Source organism: Hibiscus syriacus, unplaced genomic scaffold (assembly GCF_006381635.1).
Source record: "Hibiscus syriacus cultivar Baekdansim isolate YM2019G1 unplaced genomic scaffold, ASM638163v2 tig00112343_pilon, whole genome shotgun sequence".
Classification (NCBI taxonomy): domain Eukaryota; kingdom Viridiplantae; phylum Streptophyta; class Magnoliopsida; order Malvales; family Malvaceae; genus Hibiscus; species Hibiscus syriacus.
Window position 1 is genome coordinate 733,274 of NW_024063306.1, and position 21,339 is coordinate 754,612.

Sequence of the window (21,339 nt, forward strand, 5' to 3'; positions counted from 1 at the left end):
ATAAATGAATGTATATAAAAATACATCATATATGCACGGATCAACTTACCTCAATGGTTAAAAGAATCGTTGTTGTTCATAGAGATTACGGGTTCAAGCATCAACGATTCCAGCAAGATGCAAACTTGATTATCCAGTTCTTTCTGTGGTCTCTAACAACTCCTCCACAAGTTGCCTCCCCTGAGTGGGTTATGTGGCCACCATCTGTGTTGATTTTGATCCAGAATGATTCTCGGGGTTTTTTATCCTATTGATATTCCTTATTTTAAACCATCGAATTAGATTTAGATAATGCAAACGGTCTTATCTATATTTTGTTAAAATTCTTTGGTTGGATTTTTAATATTTTTTATATAGTCTTTGTATTATATCATATACTAATTTCTTACGTTAATGCTTGTAAAAATATTCTAATTATATATTTAATTTATGATAATAATTATTTAAATTATTAGTTTTGGTCCATTTTAGTACTTAAATTTTTAATTTTTTTAGAATTTAACGTTAAATTTTGAACAGAAACTAAATAAAACAAAAACTAAACTTTAGGAATGATTTTGAAAAAAATTGAAAGTTTAGGTATTAAAACAGATTAAAACTGATAGTTTAGGTCTAAACGCGTAATTTATCGTATTTCTTTTTCATAAAGTATTTTTCAAACATAGTCCCTGGAGTACCAAAAAATTGCAAGCAAAATGGTTTCAGACCAGAGAATACACAAAAAAAAAAAAGGACGCCTGGAATCCCTGCAACGGGAGCATCAAAGCGTCCATCTCTTTGTTTCTGGTCCGTCCATTTCAGGATCTTCTCTATGCCATAAATTCACCATTCTGTTGACCTTATATGCAAAATTCAAAAAGCTCATATTTTTCTGTTCCCTTGTAAAAGATTTAATTTTCTTGTTGCCCAATTCTCATTTTTCTTCTAATTACTCATTTAGTCTTCGCGCCCTTTGAAAAAAAGAGAGTCGCCTTTTATGTTTTAGGGTTTCGTATTGCCGAATTTATGGCGACAGTTCTGCTCTTTATTCGATTCTTTGCCTTGATTTCTTGTTGAGCCTTTGATTTTATCCAACTGTTCTGGCCACCCCAGGTTGTTCAAGCCGAGTAAGACTTTTTTTTCTCCTCTATTTTTTTATGATAATTGTGTGCTTCAATTTTTTAAATTAAATCTCGTAATGTTTGAGAAATTGTTGTGTTCTAACTTGATTACTTGTTTTGATTAGTTTATTGTGTTTAATTAAAAAAAATGGCAAATTTATCTCTCCTTTGCTACATTCAAATGTTTACCTTCGATTTCCCTAGGGTTTCTACCTGTAATGGACGACGGGGAGCTTGAATTTTCGAACCAGGAAGTGTTTTCCGGGAATAACATTGGTGATATTCCTAGCAGTTGTTCAATGGACAGTTTTTTTGATGAATTACTCAATGATTCTCATGCTTGTACTCATACACATACATGCAACCCACCTGGTCCTGATAATTCTCATACGCACACATGTTTCCATGTTCATACCAAAATTGTGCCTGCCTCAACTGAAGACAAGACTGCTAGCGATGACACTGCTGGGTCGAAGGAGAAATCGAAGAAACGTCCACTGGGTAATCGTGAAGCTGTCAGGAAGTATAGAGAAAAGGTCAAGGCACGAGCTGCCTCATTGGAGGATGAGGTTATGAGATTGAGGGCAGTGAACCAGCAGCTCTTGAAGAAGTTGCAAGGGCAGGCTGCATTGGAGGCTGAGGTTGCTAGGCTCAAGTGTTTGCTTGTGGATATTCGAGGAAGGATTGAAGGGGAGATTGGATCTTTTCCGTATCAGAAATCAGCAACTACTGTTAACCCGATGAACATTCCTGGTTCTTATGTGATGAATCCTTGCAATGTGCAATGCAATGATCCAATGTATTGCCCGCATCCTGGAGTTGAAGGTAGAACAGGAGAAGATGTAACGCTGAATGGACAAGGATTTAATGGGTGTGACTTTGACAATTACCAGTGTTTCGCCAACCACAACTCGGGAGCAAAGGAGCTTTCTACTGGTGTGGTTGGAAGTGCAGGGTCCAAGGGCAATTATTCTGGCAACAAAAGGAGGAAAGGTACAATTTGGAATTTCTTTCTCTTACTTTCTTTATATAATTTTATGATGAGTACTGGAAAGTTACTTTATCTTAATTTACTTTATCTTCTGTAACTGTTATATTGGTTGTAGTTATTTGGTTATCTAGTTGTGGCTTGGAGCTTCAAATCCAAAATTTTAATCTTCTAGGAAGGTTTTTGCATAATTTGTGCTTCTTGTACTTGTCACTGGCTGCTATAAGGAGTACTTTTCTTGTTGAGTCGAACTTATTTGATGTAACTATATAGTTCATTTTTTGTTCTAAGCGTGTCAACTATATGGTAATTCTGGGCAAAAATGCTCTGATGGGCTTTGAAAAAAAAATACTGATATGGGGAGGGGAAAAAATATTTTTGGAAGTAGGGTGAAAGCAACAGTAGACGCCGGAAGTCAGCCGGAACAACTGGCGTCTTCCAGAAGACGGCCGGAGCTTGGTTTAAAAAAGCGCGCATCAGGCGCGCTTGATGCGTGATGCGGCCGTTGCGATGGTCAAAGCGCATCTGGCAGCCTGATGCGGTAGGGGGTACATAATGCGGTCTGATGCGATCCGATGCGGTTGATGCGGGCCGATGCGTTTAGTAAAAGTTTTTTTGGGCGTTTAGTAAAATCTTGGCCGCCACAGTCCCGGTCAAGGTTAACCCTGACAAGAAAAGCAACGTTGCACTGAGTGTGGTCGCCGTTAAAAACTTGGCCGCCTACCGAGATGATGGAGCTGACTCATACAACTTCTGAGTCATGGGTTTCTTTTGATCATTCGACATGATGAAAAGCCCTGATCGTACAATGAAAGAGATCAACAAAAGAAGGGCAAAACGGAGTGTAAGATGATGAAAGAGGGATGTTGAGGTGAAAAAGAGAGCTGTGAGGGTGGCGTTATAAGGAGGGAGGTGAAGTGTATATTTAATACACCTTTATCATACGCGTGTACCGTATTATCTAGAAAGGTGTAATGTTGTAATTGAGTCTGGAGTATTGTGCGCGTGTTTGGTTGAGCAGCTTTGCATGGATGTTAGTTGATGAGGATGTGACGCGTGCCTCGGACTCTTGGGCAGGCTTAGTAACGGATCTTTTTCTGTTTGATAATGGGCATGCCTTTCGATGCACTACTCGGTTGAAATAGTTCTTCGCATTAATTCAACCATATGGATTCACACTATAGTTCAAATTAAATTTTGATCTCTTAATTTAGTTATTTTATGATGAAGAAGATTTGGTGTTTCTTGATGATGATCTTACATGGGATGCGGTGGGTAGAGTTTCCGGGGCTAATGAGTAAAGTCATTTCACTAGAGGATCAAGAAGAGGAGGTGATGATGGGGTCGGCCCATCAAGAAATGATAAAGGAAAAATACTCGCTCTTGTTGATGAAGATGAGATGGAGGAAGACATTGGAGTGACTGATGATGATGAGGGAGATGGAGACGTGCTCGGGTTTGATGATGGGATCTTGGAGACATTTAGTTTGTGACTAGAGAAAGTTTGGAGAACTTAGTGGGGGAAAGGGAAGTGGGGGCTATTGTTGATTTGTCTTTTGGTTGTTTTGATTTTCTTACACGTACTTGTCTATTTTGTTATTCAACATTTATGAAGTACTATTAAACTACTTTTGATATTAATTGAAGTATTTTTGATATATAAGTATTTACAATGTATAAAATTAGTTCAAAAGTATTTTTTTTGTGAAAATTGGCGCATCGGGTTCGTGATGCGAGCGCATCACGCATTACGCATCGACTTCGGAGAACTAAACGCATCAGAGCGCATCCCGCATTTTAAAACCAAGGGCCGGAGTACCCGGTGTCTTCAAACTCTTCACCTCCAGCTTTGCTTTAAACTTGAAATGTGCAGAAGAGAGGGAGGCAGAGGGGCTGCAGCAGAGAGGGAGGCTAGCCATGGTGGTTCGGCCGGAGTTTGAATATGCCGTGTGCTCCGGCCATTTTCCCAAAGGCGGCAGCTGTTCCTGGCATCTTCCGGTGACACTGTTTAGAATGCCTTTCTGAAGAAAATAATATGGGTGCGGCCATTTTCCCAAAGGCGCCAGCTGTTCCTGGCATCTTCCGGTGACACTGTTTAGAATGCCTTTCTGAAGAAAATAATATGGGTGGTGCTTTAACTGGGGAAATTTTTTTCCCCGGAGCGTTTTTGCCTGGTAATTCTGATTGATGACGACATCATTCATTAGATTTTAGAATGATTAGTAGAGAAATGAGAGAAGATTTTCTCGAGAAATGAGGACCAACATGACTATGGAACATTATTCTAATTTAGGTGTTGTTTTATGGTTGTATGGGTTGTTCAAATAAAAATGATGGTTTTTTCTATATGATTTAAACAGATTTTCTCTCTATATTACTGAGCAGTGTTTACAGTTTAAAGAAAAGCAGCAGATTTGTCGTTAAATGTAGGAAATGCCCAAATCCTTGTGGCGCATGAGCCCTACTTAAAAGCTATTGGAACTTGTTATTGCAAAATTACAAATATTATGAACTGTACCGACTGTTTTCAAACTAATTATTTCCGCTTACGTTGTGTAGCACTCTGCTTTTGAGTATGTTTTGGCTATGATACTGATGTTTGTTCCCTTGGTAGGCGTTTGCCCATCTACAGCGGGTTGAAAAACTGTTGAGATGAGCATTATCCACAGTCCATGGAGTATCACATTTGTCTTCCAACGAGCAGTTTTCTTGGGATGCAGCACTTTCTTCCCTCAGGTCGCATTGTTTTTTTTTCCCCGTCATTTTCTGCCTTTCTTCTTTTTAACCCTACTAATGGGTCATTAGAGATTCACTGTGGTCTTCTTAGTTTATGTCCCTGGAGTATAAATAATTGTCTTCCAAAAAGCTGTCTTTGGTATGAAATACCTTCTCCCCTCGTGTTGCATTGCTTTTTTATTTTGTTTTTTTTTCCCATTTCCCGCTCATTTTTTGGTTTTTTAACCCTACCTATGAGTTTTTAGAGATCGGTTGATGGCCTTCTTAGTTTATGGTTTCTAGCAGGGACAAACTTGTGAAGCTCGAACTCTGGGTTTATATATTGTAGGAGTACCATTTATGAACAGTTACTGACAGTCTTGTTTCTTACCAAGCTAGACTCAACTGAATAAAAGGCCTTATCTGATCTTCTTGCCTTGCATGAGATTCATCAATAACTACAAACTACTGGCAATGACGCCATGTTTTGCCGATTTTCTTGAATTTATCGGTGCTTTCTGTTGTGTGGAGTAATGTTTTTTGTTTTTAGCTATTGCCTGGGGTTGAGTTATGGCTCTATCTGTTTAAGCTTTCGTGAATTCCTTTAGGGTTAGTGACCTACGTCGGGCTCGTTCTCAAGCAGTCACCTTATACTAGCTTTACAAATGAAGCAGTAAACTGGTTTTGAAAGGACCCTTGACCAGTGTCGTTTTAGAACAATAGTTGTGCTTTTTTTTTTGGATAAAAACATATGGGAACTTAATTAAGGAGAGGTAAATCAAACGACAGAGAACAATGCTAAAACCCTCTGCTAACTCACTGAAAACAAGAACGAAGTCTTGACCTTTCCCTTATGAGCACCATCGGAGGACAGAGTCACCAACCATGAGAAGACCATAGAAGTCCCAAGTTGTACCCACAAGACATTGAAGACCTTGCTCAAATCAGGCGACCAAACTCCCTTCTAGTTTGACATTCTGCAACAAATGTGTAAAGACTTGTACCCTGCAAGAATTTTCAGACCCCGTCTTTCCTTTTTGGTAAAAAAAACGTTTTTAATCATTTTCGACTAAATTGATCATCTCTTTCGTTTTTAAGCCATTTACAAAAATACCGTAAGTATTGTTCTATTTGGATGACTGAAGTCTACGAAAAACTTGTTACTCGGCAGTTTGGAACCTCTAAGCTTACAACATAAGAGCCACTTTGTAGCTAGAAATGGGAAGGTGTTCACGAATAGGGTAAATCATACGTTTACTTACTGAATTCTACTCTCTCTCTTATTTCACTCATTGTATTTTTAGTTTTTTCAATTTGTCCACTGAATTTTAAACATAAACTTTTTTTGTCACACTGTCATTAACTATGCCATTAACTATATAACGACGTGGATAAATTAAATTATTTCTTACCATCAAATTCCATATCATAAAAAGTAGTTAAATTAAATTATTTTTTTCTCTTTCCTCCTCTAAATCCATTTCTTTCCCCCCCTCTCTCATTCAACCACACAACTTATTCTTTGCTCATAGTCACCGTCACCTCTATTTTACCTCATCCTTTCCTGCCATCCTCGGACCATCGTCGTTATGCATCTTCACCCTTAATTTTACATCATCATATCATCAACATCTAACAAAACCACAAATTTACCCATTACTAAATCTAACCACAACTTTAATCTCACACCTAATTTACAACAATAATAACCATGATAATTACAACAACGATAATAGCAACAAAAAGAAGAGGAAGAAGAAGATTATAATCATCGTGGTTTGTTGAGGTTGGGGAGTAGGGGATAAGTGTGGCTGAGATGGGTTTTAGGAGGGTATTTTGAAGGTGAGAAAGGGAGATGGGAAGTTAAAAAAAGATGATGTCTAGATTAAAAATGAAGAAGAGAAGAAAGTTTCGGCATTGGTGACGGATTTGAGTGAGGCTGAAGAGCATTGTTAGAGGAAGATAAAGGTTGAATACTTGCAGAAATGAGTGTAAAAAATGGAGGTCAACTTTGGAGAGATTTTATTATTTATTACTTATTAAAAATCTGACGTAATTTATTATTTATTGAAAATCTGATGTAGCCCTTTTAATATTAAATAATTTCACATCGTGCAACTGTTACTGAGTAAACGGTTAAGTGACAAAAAAGTTTAATGTTTAAAGTTCAATGAAGAAATTGAAAAAAAATTAAAAGTACACTAAGTAAAATATGAAATAGAGTAAAGTTCAATGACTAAACGTATCATTTATCCTAAAAAAACAGTCTGGATTTTAACTCACAATTTGACCCAAGAGAGTAGTAGTACCTATGGTCTATGGCTATGGATCATGAGGATTTACATGCATAAATCCACGCTGGTACGCAAAGTCGTCATATCAATATATAAACGATGATTCAAATTTGAAGTTGGTGGGAAGTCACTTTAACATATTGCCGTCCAAGGATAAGTTCTTCCTTTTAGTTAAAAAAAGCTCGTACCGAACGGGTGAGCAGTGAGCTTAGTTAATGCCAAAAGATATAAAAAAAAATGCCAACAAATTCAACAGTTCTCTTCATTTTTCCAAAAAGATAAGACAGACATGGATATGGATATGCATGTCTTTATTGTTATGATATCTTTTGTTAGATTTTCAAACGTCAAAAAAGGAGGATAAACATGACCCTCCCCCCCATTTCTCATGACTGGAAAAAGAAAATAAAGAAATGAATAAAAGAAAGGTGAGGGCCAATGGTTTCTTGGTGTCCAAGTTATAACTATGGGAACTATGCACATCTTGCTTCCTTAACCTTACCAACCCCATGAATAATAGATGTTCAAACCACCCACACCCCCCCCAAATAATAATAAATCTTTGGTTTTATGAAGGATCAAAAGTGAAAAAAGAAGAAGGATAAATCTTTGTTTTATAAAGGATCAAGAGTGATACGCATCATTTGTTGATGTCTTGTTTATTAATGCAGAGTCAGTCAAAGCAGCACGAGAAGCACTCAAAGCATATTGTTTTGGTGGAAAGCATATTGCAAACTAAGGACGGACGCATGATCTTATGTTGGGGGTAAACTTGAACTTATAAATTATAAGAGGGCGAAAAAATCATACTTAAAGTTTAATTATTGTTTCATTTTACTACCCATGTTCAAAATTGAACATTAAGTTTTGGGGAAAAAATTGATAACTTGGGCACTAAACGCGTTCAGTTTTTAACGGTGGGATACTAAAATGAAATAAAAACAAAACGACAGGTATGATTTTGAAAAAAATGGAGAGTTTAAATACTAAAATAGATAAAAAAAAAAGTGATAGTTTAAGTGGTAGACGCGTAGCTTACCCAAAATACAAAAGCAAAACCTTGTTTCCCACACAAGAAACAAAAGAAAAAGGGTTAATAACGGGTAGGGATGGCAAATGGGTATAGTTTTGTGGATTTCGCTCCGCATCCGCTCTAATTGGAGCGGGGATGGGTATAATTTTAGCGGGTAGTGGGCGGGTGTGGATTTATAAAGTGATACCCGTCGTGGGTGGTGGGCGGGTAATGGGTTTGAGATATTACCCGCCCCGCATCCGCCCGCTCCACATCCGCCCGCCCATCTAAATATCTATTAAATTTTGGACCATTATGAATTTAGGTGTAATTTTAGAGACTAATTTATAAATTTTAATATTGTATAATATATAACTATAATTTAACCAAATATTAAGGATATTTAGTCTTTAATATGGTTTTTAATTAGAAAAATATTCGGCTCTTTGATTAAACCCATAATCCCACTAACCACGTCACTTTCCATGTTCTTTAGCCCATGCTGCCCATCCAAACACAAATTAGCCATACTATAAGCATTAACATCAAAAGCAGCAGTTTACATGTTCTTTAGCCCCTCAAAACCCATATTAGGCGCACTATGAGCATTAACATCGAAAGCAACACAACAATCCAGCTCTGCGTCTACATGCTCCCTACAATCTATCTCCATAACATTCGTAGAGCCACTCCTCTGACAAATTGAAGCATGCGCTGCTACCCCATCACGAACTGTATAGGAACCAACTCCAACATCCCATTAGTTTGCTGTCAGGCGGGTCTAGATGGGTATGTCGCTAGTGGGTAGTGGGTGTGAGGATGAATTTGAAAATGTACCCGCGTGGGCGGGTGTGGATTTAAAAATTTGTACCCATCATGGGTGGTGGACGGGTGGTGGATTGAAAAATATTAGGTGGGTATGGGGATGGGGGAGGGGGTATCCGCACCCGACCCGCCCGTTTGCCATCCCTAAATTAACGGGATGGTTGTAGGAGGGAAGTGTTGCTCCCCCTGCCGCCGCCCCCGTTCTCTGCCGAACCAGCGGAGGTTTTCGCTTTCACCCAGGGGATGAGGTTTGCTATGAGAATGGGTGGTCGAAAGCGGTCATAGAAGGTCACGCAATTTCCATTGTCAACAGAATCGCTAATAGGCATGAAAATGTTTCAAGCATCGGATTGTTCCTCAATGAAACTCATGAGGTTTTGGCTAATCATAGGGTGCTTAAAGTTTTCTACGTTAACAAAGAAGCCAATCGAGCAGCTGACTCTCTTGCTCAATGGGCATTGTCGAGACTCAATCCGTTCTTTTTTTATTATAACGAGCCTGAATGTATTTGATCTATTGTATTGCACGACGCTATTGGAATTTAATAAATCTTTCATTTTCAAAAGAAGGAAAGCAACGGGGAGAAAAAAAACTAGAAAGGAAAAGCTGGGGCGACCCTTTTCCCTATGCTGATAGTTGTTAGTGTCACGGACCACGAGCCCACAACCGAGGTTAGCCCATGAAGAGCAGCCCAAGTGGTGTTTTGGACCTTCTAGAAGCCACAAAGACTTAGGTGGCATTTAAATATGTATAGATAATGCCCACTTGTTTTTGGTAGGTAAAGATTAATCTCGACCGTCGATGTAATTAGATCTTAGCCGTTCATTGAGGGGAGCTTTAGCTATAAATAGAGGCCTCCCCTCCTCATTTGTACTCACTCCTTCACTTTGAGAAATCATAAGAGCATTCTTCTCTCAAAGCTTTCTTATCTTTCTTCTTGTGCTAGTTCTCTTGTCTAGCTTCCGTCGAGGTTCTAAGCATCCTTGCTTAGGATATTTTCAGGCTTACTTAGCCGCGATCACTAAGAAAGCGTCTAAGGCCACACGCTCCGAGGCGTCGAAGTTCTAAGGGCGTGACAAGTGGTATCAGAGCTAATTTTACAAGAGATGGCACAACACAACCAAGACGAGGTCCCCACAAGCGAAGTGATGGAGACTCGCGCTGCAGTGGCAAAGAAACGAGGGAGCTCGAAGGATATCGTGGCCTCGTTTGAGCAAAGGGTCGGTAGATTAGAAGACCGATATAATGAAGTCCAAGAGACTCAAGACTCAGTTGAATCTCGCTTAGAAAAGGTGGAGTCCGTAGAGGACATACTCCGTGAAGAAACTCAAGCACTCATCAGCGAGTTGACGGATAACGTAGACGACCGTACCAGAGGCCTCGAGAGCATGTGTTTGGCCATGAGGGCCGAAATAATGCAGGAGGTAAAGGAGCTCAAGAGCGAGCTGCTCGTCTACAAGGCTGCCGTGCTGAATGGAGTGACTGGGGAGGCGCAAGCACCAAGACCCAGGATCGACATCCCTAAGCCGAAGGAGTTCAAAGGGAGTCGGACTGCCCAAGATGTGGAGAATTTCATCTGGGGCATGGAGCAATTCTTCCGAGGCATGGGTATCGGGGATGATACCACCAAGGTAAATGTTGCTTCCAATTATCTTACCGATGTTGCTATGTTATGGTGGCGTCGTAGGTGTTCCGAGATTACAAAACCAATCGGGACGTGGGGGGGAGTTCGTGGGAGAACTCAAGGAGCATTTCTATCCGAAGAATGCTGTGCTCGAGGCTCGAGCAAAATTGAAACAATTAAAGCATGACCGATCCATCTTGGAGTATGTCAAAAAACTTCACAGAGATCAAGATGCAAATCCCGGACTTGGGCGAGTCCGAAGGTTACTTTGCATTTATGGATGGACTACAACGTTGGGCCAACATGGAGATCCAACGGAGGGGAGTGACCGATCTCTCCAAGGCATTAGATGCAGCCGAGGCTATTGCCCCGTTTGAAGTAAAAAGGACCGACTCTCTCCAATCCAGGTCAAAACCCAAAGGTAATAGTGGGGGAGAAAAGGCCAAAGGAAACTTTCACAAGCCAACGGGAAATCATGGGAAGCCAAATGATCGACCCAAAAAGCTCTTCAATCCTTGGGAGAAAAAGGGGGAATTATCATGCTTTTCTTGTGGAGGAAATCATATGAAACGAGACTGTCCTCAACTTGTGAAAGTTGCTGCCATCAAGGAGAATGATGGGGTGGAGAGTGAGACTCTCAAACTTGGCTCCATCCTTAGCACCATGGAGGTCAAGAAAGGCCGCAAGAAGAAGGGATTGATGTACGTAGACATCACCGTAGCAGGCCAAAAGATGAGCGCACTAGTGGACACAGGTGCCTCAGAATTGTTCATGTCCGAACAAATTGCCAAGAGACTTGGCCTTCATGTGGAGAAGGCAACGGGATCCATCAAAACCGTGAATGCCGAGGAAGTTCCAATTGCGGGGGTCGCAAAGGGAATCGAGCTAACCGTCGGAGGTTGGTCCGGAAAGGAAGCCATCAAGGTAATTCCTCTCGACGACTTCGATTTTGTTCTTGGGTTAAGTTTTTTGGACCGAATAAATGCTTTCCCAGTGCCTTTTGCCGATTGCTTGTGCATCCTGGATCCAAAGCAACAATGCATTGTTCCAGTGAGCCGAGGGCCTGGAATCGAGGCCAAGATGTTGTCCGCAATCCAATTCTCAAAGGGGGTGCGCAAGGAGGAACCCACCTTTGTGGCTTCATTGGTGGAAACTGAACCCACAATGACCGAGGAAGTCCCAAGAGAAGTGGGACAAGTATTGGCGGAATTCAAAGATGTGATGCCTGCTGAGTTACCCAAGAAGTTACCTCCAAAGAGGGAGGTGGATCACAAGATTGAATTGGTGGAGAATGCAAAGCCACCCGCTCGGGCCCCTTACCGAATGGCTCCACCCGAGTTAGAGGAGATGCGTAAACAATTGAAGGATCTCCTCGATGCCGGATACATCCGACCATCCAAGTCCCCCTATGGTGCACCGGTGCTATTTCAAAAGAAGCATGATGGTTCTCTACGGATGTGCATAGATTACCGAGCTTTAAACAAGCTCACGGTAAAGAACAAGTATCCCATTCCCCTCATTGCGGACTTGTTCGATCAACTTGGTGGTGCAAGGTGGTTCACCAAGCTAGATTTACGATCAGGCTATTACCAAGTCAGGATAGCCGAAGGAGATGAACCGAAGACAGCTTGTGTGACCAGGTACGGTTCTTACGAATACCTTGTGATGCCATTTGGCCTCACAAATGCTCCGACCACCTTCTGCACATTGATGAACAAGGTACTACAACCCTTTCTAGATCATTTCGTTGTAGTTTACCTTGACGATATTGTGGTGTACAGTAAGACCGTAGAGGAACACATCGAACATTTGAGAAGAGTGTTCCAAGTCTTACGAGATAACGAGCTCTATGTTAAAGAGGAAAAGTGCTCGTTCGCTCAGAAGGAGGTTCCATTCTTAGGCCATGTCGTTGGAGGAGGCAAGCTCCAGATGGACAAAGACAAGATCCGAGCGATTGATGAGTGGAAGCCACCCACCAAGGTAACTGAATTACGAGCATTCTTGGGGTTAGCCAACTACTACCGACGGTTCGTGAAGGGCTATTCCAAGATCGCAACACCTTTGACTGAGCTACTCAAGAAGGACAAGGTGTGGGAATGGAGCACGAAATGTCAAGATGCTTTTAAAAAGCTCAAGGAGGCCATGGTGAATGAGCCCGTGTTGGTGTTGCCAGACTACACCAAGCCTTTTGTAGTCTTCACTGATGCATCCGATGTTGCCATTGGTGGAGTCCTCATGCAAGAGGGACATCCGGTTGCATACGAGAGCCGAAAGCTCAACGAGACCGAGAAGAGGTACTCGGTTCATGAAAAGGAGATGACAGCAGTTGTACACTGCTTACGCACATGGCGACATTACTTGCTTGGGTCCAAGTTCGTGGTGTTCACGGACAATGTTGCCAACAGTTACTTCCTCACCCAAAAGAAGCTTTCTCCCAAGCAAGCTCGTTGGCAAGAGTTTCTTGCCGAGTTTGACTTTTCCTTGGAGTACAAGCCCGGGAAGGTGAACTGTGTTGCAGATGGCTTAAGCCGGAGGTATGCCATCGAGACTGTGGAAAGTACTCTCCTCGAGAGAATCAAGGAAGGATTACCCCATGATCCTGTGGCTGAACGAATCATCGAGGGAGCCAAGGAGGGGCGAACCCGAGAGTTTTGGCTCGAAGGAGAATTGCTGTACCACCGAGGCCATCGTCTCTTTGTGCCTCGATATGGGAAGTTACGCAAGGAGCTCATAAAGGAATGCCATGATTCCAAGTGGGCGGGACACCCGGGAGTTGATCGGACTATGGCCCTACTTTCGGAGCAATACTATTGGCCGCATATGGCTGAAGATGTGCAGGCCTATGTGAAGACTTGTCTTGTATGCCAACAAGACAAGATTGAGGCAAAGAAACCGGCGGGACTGCTGCAACCATTGCCCATTCCGGAACGCCCATGGGAAAGTATTTCCATGGATTTTATAATTGGTTTGCCCAAAACTGATGGACTTTCAAGTATCATGGTTGTGGTTGACAGGTTTTCGAAGTATGCGACGTTCATACCTGCATCTAAGGTGTGTCCAGCTGTAGAAGCCGCTCGACTTTTCCTTAAGCACGTGGTGAAGTACTGGGGAATGCCGAAAACCATCATTAGTGACCGGGACACACGGTTCACTGGGAGGTTCTGGACGGAGTTGTTCAAACTAATGGGATCGAGCTTGAACTTTTCCACCGCAGTTCATCCACAAACCGATGGGCAAACTGAGCGAGTGAATGCTCTGTTAGAGATCTATTTGAGGCACTATGTGAGTGCCAACCAACGAGACTGGCCAAAGCTGTTGGATGTGGCCCAATTTTCCTACAACTTGCAACGGAGCAAGGCGACAAACCAAAGTCCGTTCGAGATCGTGACTGGGCAACAACCATTGACACCCAACACGGTTGTTACCAAATATGAGGGGCCCAATCCATCAGCACACAACATTGCCAAGGAGTGGCACGAGCAACACGACTTAGCCCGAGCTTGTTTGAACAAGGCAGGAAAACGAACCAAGAAGTGGGCTGACCGAAAGCGGAGGGACGTGAACTTTGAGGTTGGCGACCTTGTCCTTGCAAAATTGGCCAACGTTTTGCGCCATGCGGACGTGCACAAGGGGCTTGTTCGAAGATACGAGGGTCCCTTTCGAGTCGTGAAGCGAGTAGGCACCATGGCCTACAAATTGGAGTTGCCTCCAACCATTCGAGCGTATCCCGTCATCCATGTTAGCCTGCTCAAACCATACCATCAGGATACCGAGGATCCAGATCGAGGCAAGTCACACCGAGCGCCAGTCGGAGTAGCGATCTCCTATGACAAGGAGATCCAAGATATACAGGCGGAGAGAGTTATTAGACGGCCAGGACACCGCCCAAGGCATGAATACTTCGTTTTGTGGAAGGGACAACCCGAGTGCGAAGGGAGTTGGGAGCATGCCGAGGGACTCTGGCAATTCAAAACCGGAATAGATCAATTTCATGCCAGACGAGTGACGAGGGCGTCACCAGAACGAGTGGGGGAGAATGTCACGGACCACGAGCCCACAACCGAGGTTAGCCCATGAAGAGCAGCCCAAGTGGTGTTTTGGACCTTCTAGAAGCCACAAAGACTTAGGTGGCATTTAAATATGTATAGATAATGCCCACTTGTTTTTGGTAGGTAAAGATTAATCTCGACCGTCGATGTAATTAGATCTTAGCCGTTCATTGAGGGGAGCTTTAGCTATAAATAGAGGCCTCCCCTCCTCATTTGTACTCACTCCTTCACTTTGAGAAATCATAAGAGCATTCTTCTCTCAAAGCTTTCTTATCTTTCTTCTTGTGCTAGTTCTCTTGTCTAGCTTCCGTCGAGGTTCTAAGCATCCTTGCTTAGGATATTTTCAGGCTTACTTAGCCGCGATCACTAAGAAAGCGTCTAAGGCCACACGCTCCGAGGCGTCGAAGTTCTAAGGGCGTGACAAGTGGTATCAGAGCTAATTTTACAAGAGATGGCACAACACAACCAAGACGAGGTCCCCACAAGCGAAGTGATGGAGACTCGCGCTGCAGTGGCAAAGAAACGAGGGAGCTCGAAGGATATCGTGGCCTCGTTTGAGCAAAGGGTCGGTAGATTAGAAGACCGATATAATGAAGTCCAAGAGACTCAAGACTCAGTTGAATCTCGCTTAGAAAAGGTGGAGTCCGTAGAGGACATACTCCGTGAAGAAACTCAAGCACTCATCAGCGAGTTGACGGATAACGTAGACGACCGTACCAGAGGCCTCGAGAGCATGTGTTTGGCCATGAGGGCCGAAATAATGCAGGAGGTAAAGGAGCTCAAGAGCGAGCTGCTCGTCTACAAGGCTGCCGTGCTGAATGGAGTGACTGGGGAGGCGCAAGCACCAAGACCCAGGATCGACATCCCTAAGCCGAAGGAGTTCAAAGGGAGTCGGACTGCCCAAGATGTGGAGAATTTCATCTGGGGCATGGAGCAATTCTTCCGAGGCATGGGTATCGGGGATGATACCACCAAGGTAAATGTTGCTTCCAATTATCTTACCGATGTTGCTATGTTATGGTGGCGTCGTAGGTGTTCCGAGATTACAAAACCAATCGGGACGTGGGGGGAGTTCGTGGGAGAACTCAAGGAGCATTTCTATCCGAAGAATGCTGTGCTCGAGGCTCGAGCAAAATTGAAACAATTAAAGCATGACCGATCCATCTTGGAGTATGTCAAAAACTTCACAGAGATCAAGATGCAAATCCCGGACTTGGGCGAGTCCGAAGGTTACTTTGCATTTATGGATGGACTACAACGTTGGGCCAACATGGAGATCCAACGGAGGGGAGTGACCGATCTCTCCAAGGCATTAGATGCAGCCGAGGCTATTGCCCCGTTTGAAGTAAAAAGGACCGACTCTCTCCAATCCAGGTCAAAACCCAAAGGTAATAGTGGGGGAGAAAAGGCCAAAGGAAACTTTCACAAGCCAACGGGAAATCATGGGAAGCCAAATGATCGACCCAAAAAGCTCTTCAATCCTTGGGAGAAAAAGGGGGAATTATCATGCTTTTCTTGTGGAGGAAATCATATGAAACGAGACTGTCCTCAACTTGTGAAAGTTGCTGCCATCAAGGAGAATGATGGGGTGGAGAGTGAGACTCTCAAACTTGGCTCCATCCTTAGCACCATGGAGGTCAAGAAAGGCCGCAAGAAGAAGGGATTGATGTACGTAGACATCACCGTAGCAGGCCAAAAGATGAGCGCACTAGTGGACACAGGTGCCTCAGAATTGTTCATGTCCGAACAAATTGCCAAGAGACTTGGCCTTCATGTGGAGAAGGCAACGGGATCCATCAAAACCGTGAATGCCGAGGAAGTTCCAATTGCGGGGGTCGCAAAGGGAATCGAGCTAACCGTCGGAGGTTGGTCCGGAAAGGAAGCCATCAAGGTAATTCCTCTCGACGACTTCGATTTTGTTCTTGGGTTAAGTTTTTTGGACCGAATAAATGCTTTCCCAGTGCCTTTTGCCGATTGCTTGTGCATCCTGGATCCAAAGCAACAATGCATTGTTCCAGTGAGCCGAGGGCCTGGAATCGAGGCCAAGATGTTGTCCGCAATCCAATTCTCAAAGGGGGTGCGCAAGGAGGAACCCACCTTTGTGGCTTCATTGGTGGAAACTGAACCCACAATGACCGAGGAAGTCCCAAGAGAAGTGGGACAATTATTGGCGGAATTCAAAGATGTGATGCCTGCTGAGTTACCCAAGAAGTTACCTCCAAAGAGGGAGGTGGATCACAAGATTGAATTGGTGGAGAATGCAAAGCCACCCGCTCGGGCCCCTTACCGAATGGCTCCACCCGAGTTAGAGGAGATGCGTAAACAATTGAAGGATCTCCTCGATGCCGGATACATCCGACCATCCAAGTCCCCCTATGGTGCACCGGTGCTATTTCAAAAGAAGCATGATGGTTCTCTACGGATGTGCATAGATTACCGAGCTTTAAACAAGCTCACGGTAAAGAACAAGTATCCCATTCCCCTCATTGCGGACTTGTTCGATCAACTTGGTGGTGCAAGGTGGTTCACCAAGCTAGATTTACGATCAGGCTATTACCAAGTCAGGATAGCCGAAGGAGATGAACCGAAGACAGCTTGTGTGACCAGGTACGGTTCTTACGAATACCTTGTGATGCCATTTGGCCTCACAAATGCTCCGACCACCTTCTGCACATTGATGAACAAGGTACTACAACCCTTTCTAGATCATTTCGTTGTAGTTTACCTTGACGATATTGTGGTGTACAGTAAGACCGTAGAGGAACACATCGAACATTTGAGAAGAGTGTTCCAAGTCTTACGAGATAACGAGCTCTATGTTAAAGAGGAAAAGTGCTCGTTCGCTCAGAAGGAGGTTCCATTCCTAGGCCATGTCGTTGGAGGAGGCAAGCTCCAGATGGACAAAGACAAGATCCGAGCGATTGATGAGTGGAAGCCACCCACCAAGGTAACTGAATTACGAGCATTCTTGGGGTTAGCCAACTACTACCGACGGTTCGTGAAGGGCTATTCCAAGATCGCAACACCTTTGACTGAGCTACTCAAGAAGGACAAGGTGTGGGAATGGAGCACGAAATGTCAAGATGCTTTTAAAAAGCTCAAGGAGGCCATGGTGAATGAGCCCGTGTTGGTGTTGCCAGACTACACCAAGCCTTTTGTAGTCTTCACTGATGCATCCGATGTTGCCATTGGTGGAGTCCTCATGCAAGAGGGACATCCGGTTGCATACGAGAGCCGAAAGCTCAACGAGACCGAGAAGAGGTACTCGGTTCATGAAAAGGAGATGACAGCAGTTGTACACTGCTTACGCACATGGCGACATTACTTGCTTGGGTCCAAGTTCGTGGTGTTCACGGACAATGTTGCCAACAGTTACTTCCTCACCCAAAAGAAGCTTTCTCCCAAGCAAGCTCGTTGGCAAGAGTTTCTTGCCGAGTTTGACTTTTCCTTGGAGTACAAGCCCGGGAAGGTGAACTGTGTTGCAGATGGCTTAAGCCGGAGGTATGCCATCGAGACTGTGGAAGGTACTCTCCTCGAGAGAATCAAGGAAGGATTACCCCATGATCCTGTGGCTGAACGAATCATCGAGGGAGCCAAGGAGGGGCGAACCCGAGAGTTTTGGCTCGAAGGAGAATTGCTGTACCACCGAGGCCATCGTCTCTTTGTGCCTCGATATGGGAAGTTACGCAAGGAGCTCATAAAGGAATGCCATGATTCCAAGTGGGCGGGACACCCGGGAGTTGATCGGACTATGGCCCTACTTTCGGAGCAATACTATTGGCCGCATATGGCTGAAGATGTGCAGGCCTATGTGAAGACTTGTCTTGTATGCCAACAAGACAAGATTGAGGCAAAGAAACCGGCGGGACTGCTGCAACCATTGCCCATTCCGGAACGCCCATGGGAAAGTATTTCCATGGATTTTATAATTGGTTTGCCCAAAACTGATGGACTTTCAAGTATCATGGTTGTGGTTGACAGGTTTTCGAAGTATGCGACGTTCATACCTGCATCTAAGGTGTGTCCAGCTGTAGAAGCCGCTCGACTTTTCCTTAAGCACGTGGTGAAGTACTGGGGAATGCCGAAAACCATCATTAGTGACCGGGACACACGGTTCACTGGGAGGTTCTGGACGGAGTTGTTCAAACTAATGGGATCGAGCTTGAACTTTTCCACCGCAGTTCATCCACAAACCGATGGGCAAACTGAGCGAGTGAATGCTCTGTTAGAGATCTATTTGAGGCACTATGTGAGTGCCAACCAACGAGACTGGCCAAAGCTGTTGGATGTGGCCCAATTTTCCTACAACTTGCAACGGAGCAAGGCGACAAACCAAAGTCCGTTCGAGATCGTGACTGGGCAACAACCATTGACACCCAACACGGTTGTTACCAAATATGAGGGGCCCAATCCATCAGCACACAACATTGCCAAGGAGTGGCACGAGCAACACGACTTAGCCCGAGCTTGTTTGAACAAGGCAGGAAAACGAACCAAGAAGTGGGCTGACCGAAAGCGGAGGGACGTGAACTTTGAGGTTGGCGACCTTGTCCTTGCAAAATTGGCCAACGTTTTGCGCCATGCGGACGTGCACAAGGGGCTTGTTCGAAGATACGAGGGTCCCTTTCGAGTCGTGAAGCGAGTAGGCACCATGGCCTACAAATTGGAGTTGCCTCCAACCATTCGAGCGTATCCCGTCATCCATGTTAGCCTGCTCAAACCATACCATCAGGATACCGAGGATCCAGATCGAGGCAAGTCACACCGAGCGCCAGTCGGAGTAGCGATCTCCTATGACAAGGAGATCCAAGATATACAGGCGGAGAGAGTTATTAGACGGCCAGGACACCGCCCAAGGCATGAATACTTCGTTTTGTGGAAGGGACAACCCGAGTGCGAAGGGAGTTGGGAGCATGCCGAGGGACTCTGGCAATTCAAAACCGGAATAGATCAATTTCATGCCAGACGAGTGACGAGGGCGTCACCAGAACGAGTGGGGGAGAATGTCACGGACCACGAGCCCACAACCGAGGTTAGCCCATGAAGAGCAGCCCAAGTGGTGTTTTGGACCTTCTAGAAGCCACAAAGACTTAGGTGGCATTTAAATATGTATAGATAATGCCCACTTGTTTTTGGTAGGTAAAGATTAATCTCGACCGTCGATGTAATTAGATCTTAGCCGTTCATTGAGGGGAGCTTTAGCTATAAATAGAGGCCTCCCCTCCTCATTTGTACTCACTCCTTCACTTTGAGAAATCATAAGAGCATTCTTCTCTCAAAGCTTTCTTATCTTTCTTCTTGTGCTAGTTCTCTTGTCTAGCTTCCGTCGAGGTTCTAAGCATCCTTGCTTAGGATATTTTCAGGCTTACTTAGCCGCGATCACTAAGAAAGCGTCTAAGGCCACACGCTCCGAGGCGTCGAAGTTCTAAGGGCGTGACATTAGCCTTAGGCTCAAGATACGCACCACTCGAATTTGGGTCAATGTCACTAAACGACTTTCCCTAAAGCAAAAGAAAAGCATAGGCAAGTGGTTGTGAACTTGTGAAGCCTGTGCATTTGTGCACCAAATACGAGATCGAATAGCCTTTTGGAGGGGGTGTTTGTCACTAAACCACTTTCCCTTATATATTTTGTTTTCTTTGGTTATGTGTGCTGGTCTTGGTGTCTTTACAATTCCACATGGTCTGCACCAAATAATACACTATGTAGACGAGCCAGGCAGGCAATCAAGCAAGGGGTGAATAAAGGCTTTGATTCGAATAGAAATGGGATTCATGGGGACTCTCACTGTTGGTGGGCAGCAGCTCATGGGACCTATTTAGGGATTATCATAGATAGAGTTAAGGGTGTTCAATATGTCGGTTCGGTTAATCAATCGAACCGAACTACCAAACAATTGTTAATCATATTTCCCCCTCTTAACTGTTAATTGAATCGAAATTCATAAATAATATATGTTATATATTTAATATTTTCAGTTAATTCAATTAATTTGATATGTTAATTTAATTAAAATAGAAGTTTATATACTCCTAATATATAAATAATCTATATAATATATTAAATATTTAAAATTTTGATTAATTCGGTTAATTAACCGATTTCGAATCAAATTAATCGATAATCGAAGTTTAAACAAATTCTTAACCGTTAACCGACCGAACAAAAAATTAACTGATCGATTAATCGAAAAAACTTCGATTCGATTGGTTAATTTGGTTAAAACCGAACTCTGAACACCCCTAGATAGAGTAAGATATTTGGTTCATCTGAACCCAACTTAAAATTAAATCTTTTTAATCGTACCCGATTTGGTTCAAGTTTAGAAGAATCTCATCGATATAATAATTTGATCCAAACTGTTAGATCAAAACTCACACTCGGCCTTATATATAGGGGCAGGATCAAATTACAATATGTAAAACTCTTTTAGTTTTTTATCTTTTTATGATCATTGGACGTGAGAAATTAAAAATTGAGATTAATAGTAAAAAAAGAGAAATATTCACCGAAAAAAAAGGAATTAAATTCAATCTTTGATTTCCCTTAATACAATGGTCCTAAAAAAATATAAAATTAAAAGAGTTTTACGGATCCTAACCTAAATATATATATACAGATTAAGATCTATTTACACAGCGTAAAACTTTTCACCACGACCGTTCCTATGTGCCATTTGTCTCGCACTTCACCATATGTTTCCTCTCTGCTTCCTTCTCGAATCCAAAGGGA

The 21,339-nt window shown here is 43.3% G+C and overlaps 1 protein-coding gene across 2 annotated transcripts; it reads left to right on the plus strand.

The window, feature by feature from the left end:
- Positions 1-762: 762 nt before the first annotated feature.
- Positions 763-4,984, plus strand: LOC120177898 (basic leucine zipper 23-like). 2 transcript variants are annotated; one of them, XM_039183882.1, is made up of 3 exons: positions 763-1,106; positions 1,305-2,093; positions 4,703-4,984. In XM_039183882.1, exons 2-3 carry the CDS (start codon positions 1,319-1,321, stop codon positions 4,726-4,728), a joined length of 801 nt encoding a protein of 266 aa, XP_039039813.1. In that variant the 5' UTR covers positions 763-1,106; positions 1,305-1,318; the 3' UTR covers positions 4,729-4,984. The 2 variants fall into 2 exon arrangements, with proteins under 2 accessions (XP_039039813.1, XP_039039814.1); XM_039183883.1 differs by having other exon boundaries at positions 1,074-1,092.
- The last annotated feature ends 16,355 nt before the right edge of the window (positions 4,985-21,339 follow it).

Bases quoted from the DNA above. Each gene is read 5' to 3' on its own strand.
- LOC120177898 (XM_039183882.1), top strand. From the start codon at position 1,319: ATGGACGACGGGGAGCTTGAATTTTCGAACCAGGAAGTGTTTTCCGGG. The intron at 2,094-4,702 runs GTACAATTTGGA...TTCCCTTGGTAG, and splicing joins TGGCAACAAAAGGAGGAAAG to GCGTTTGCCCATCTACAGCG.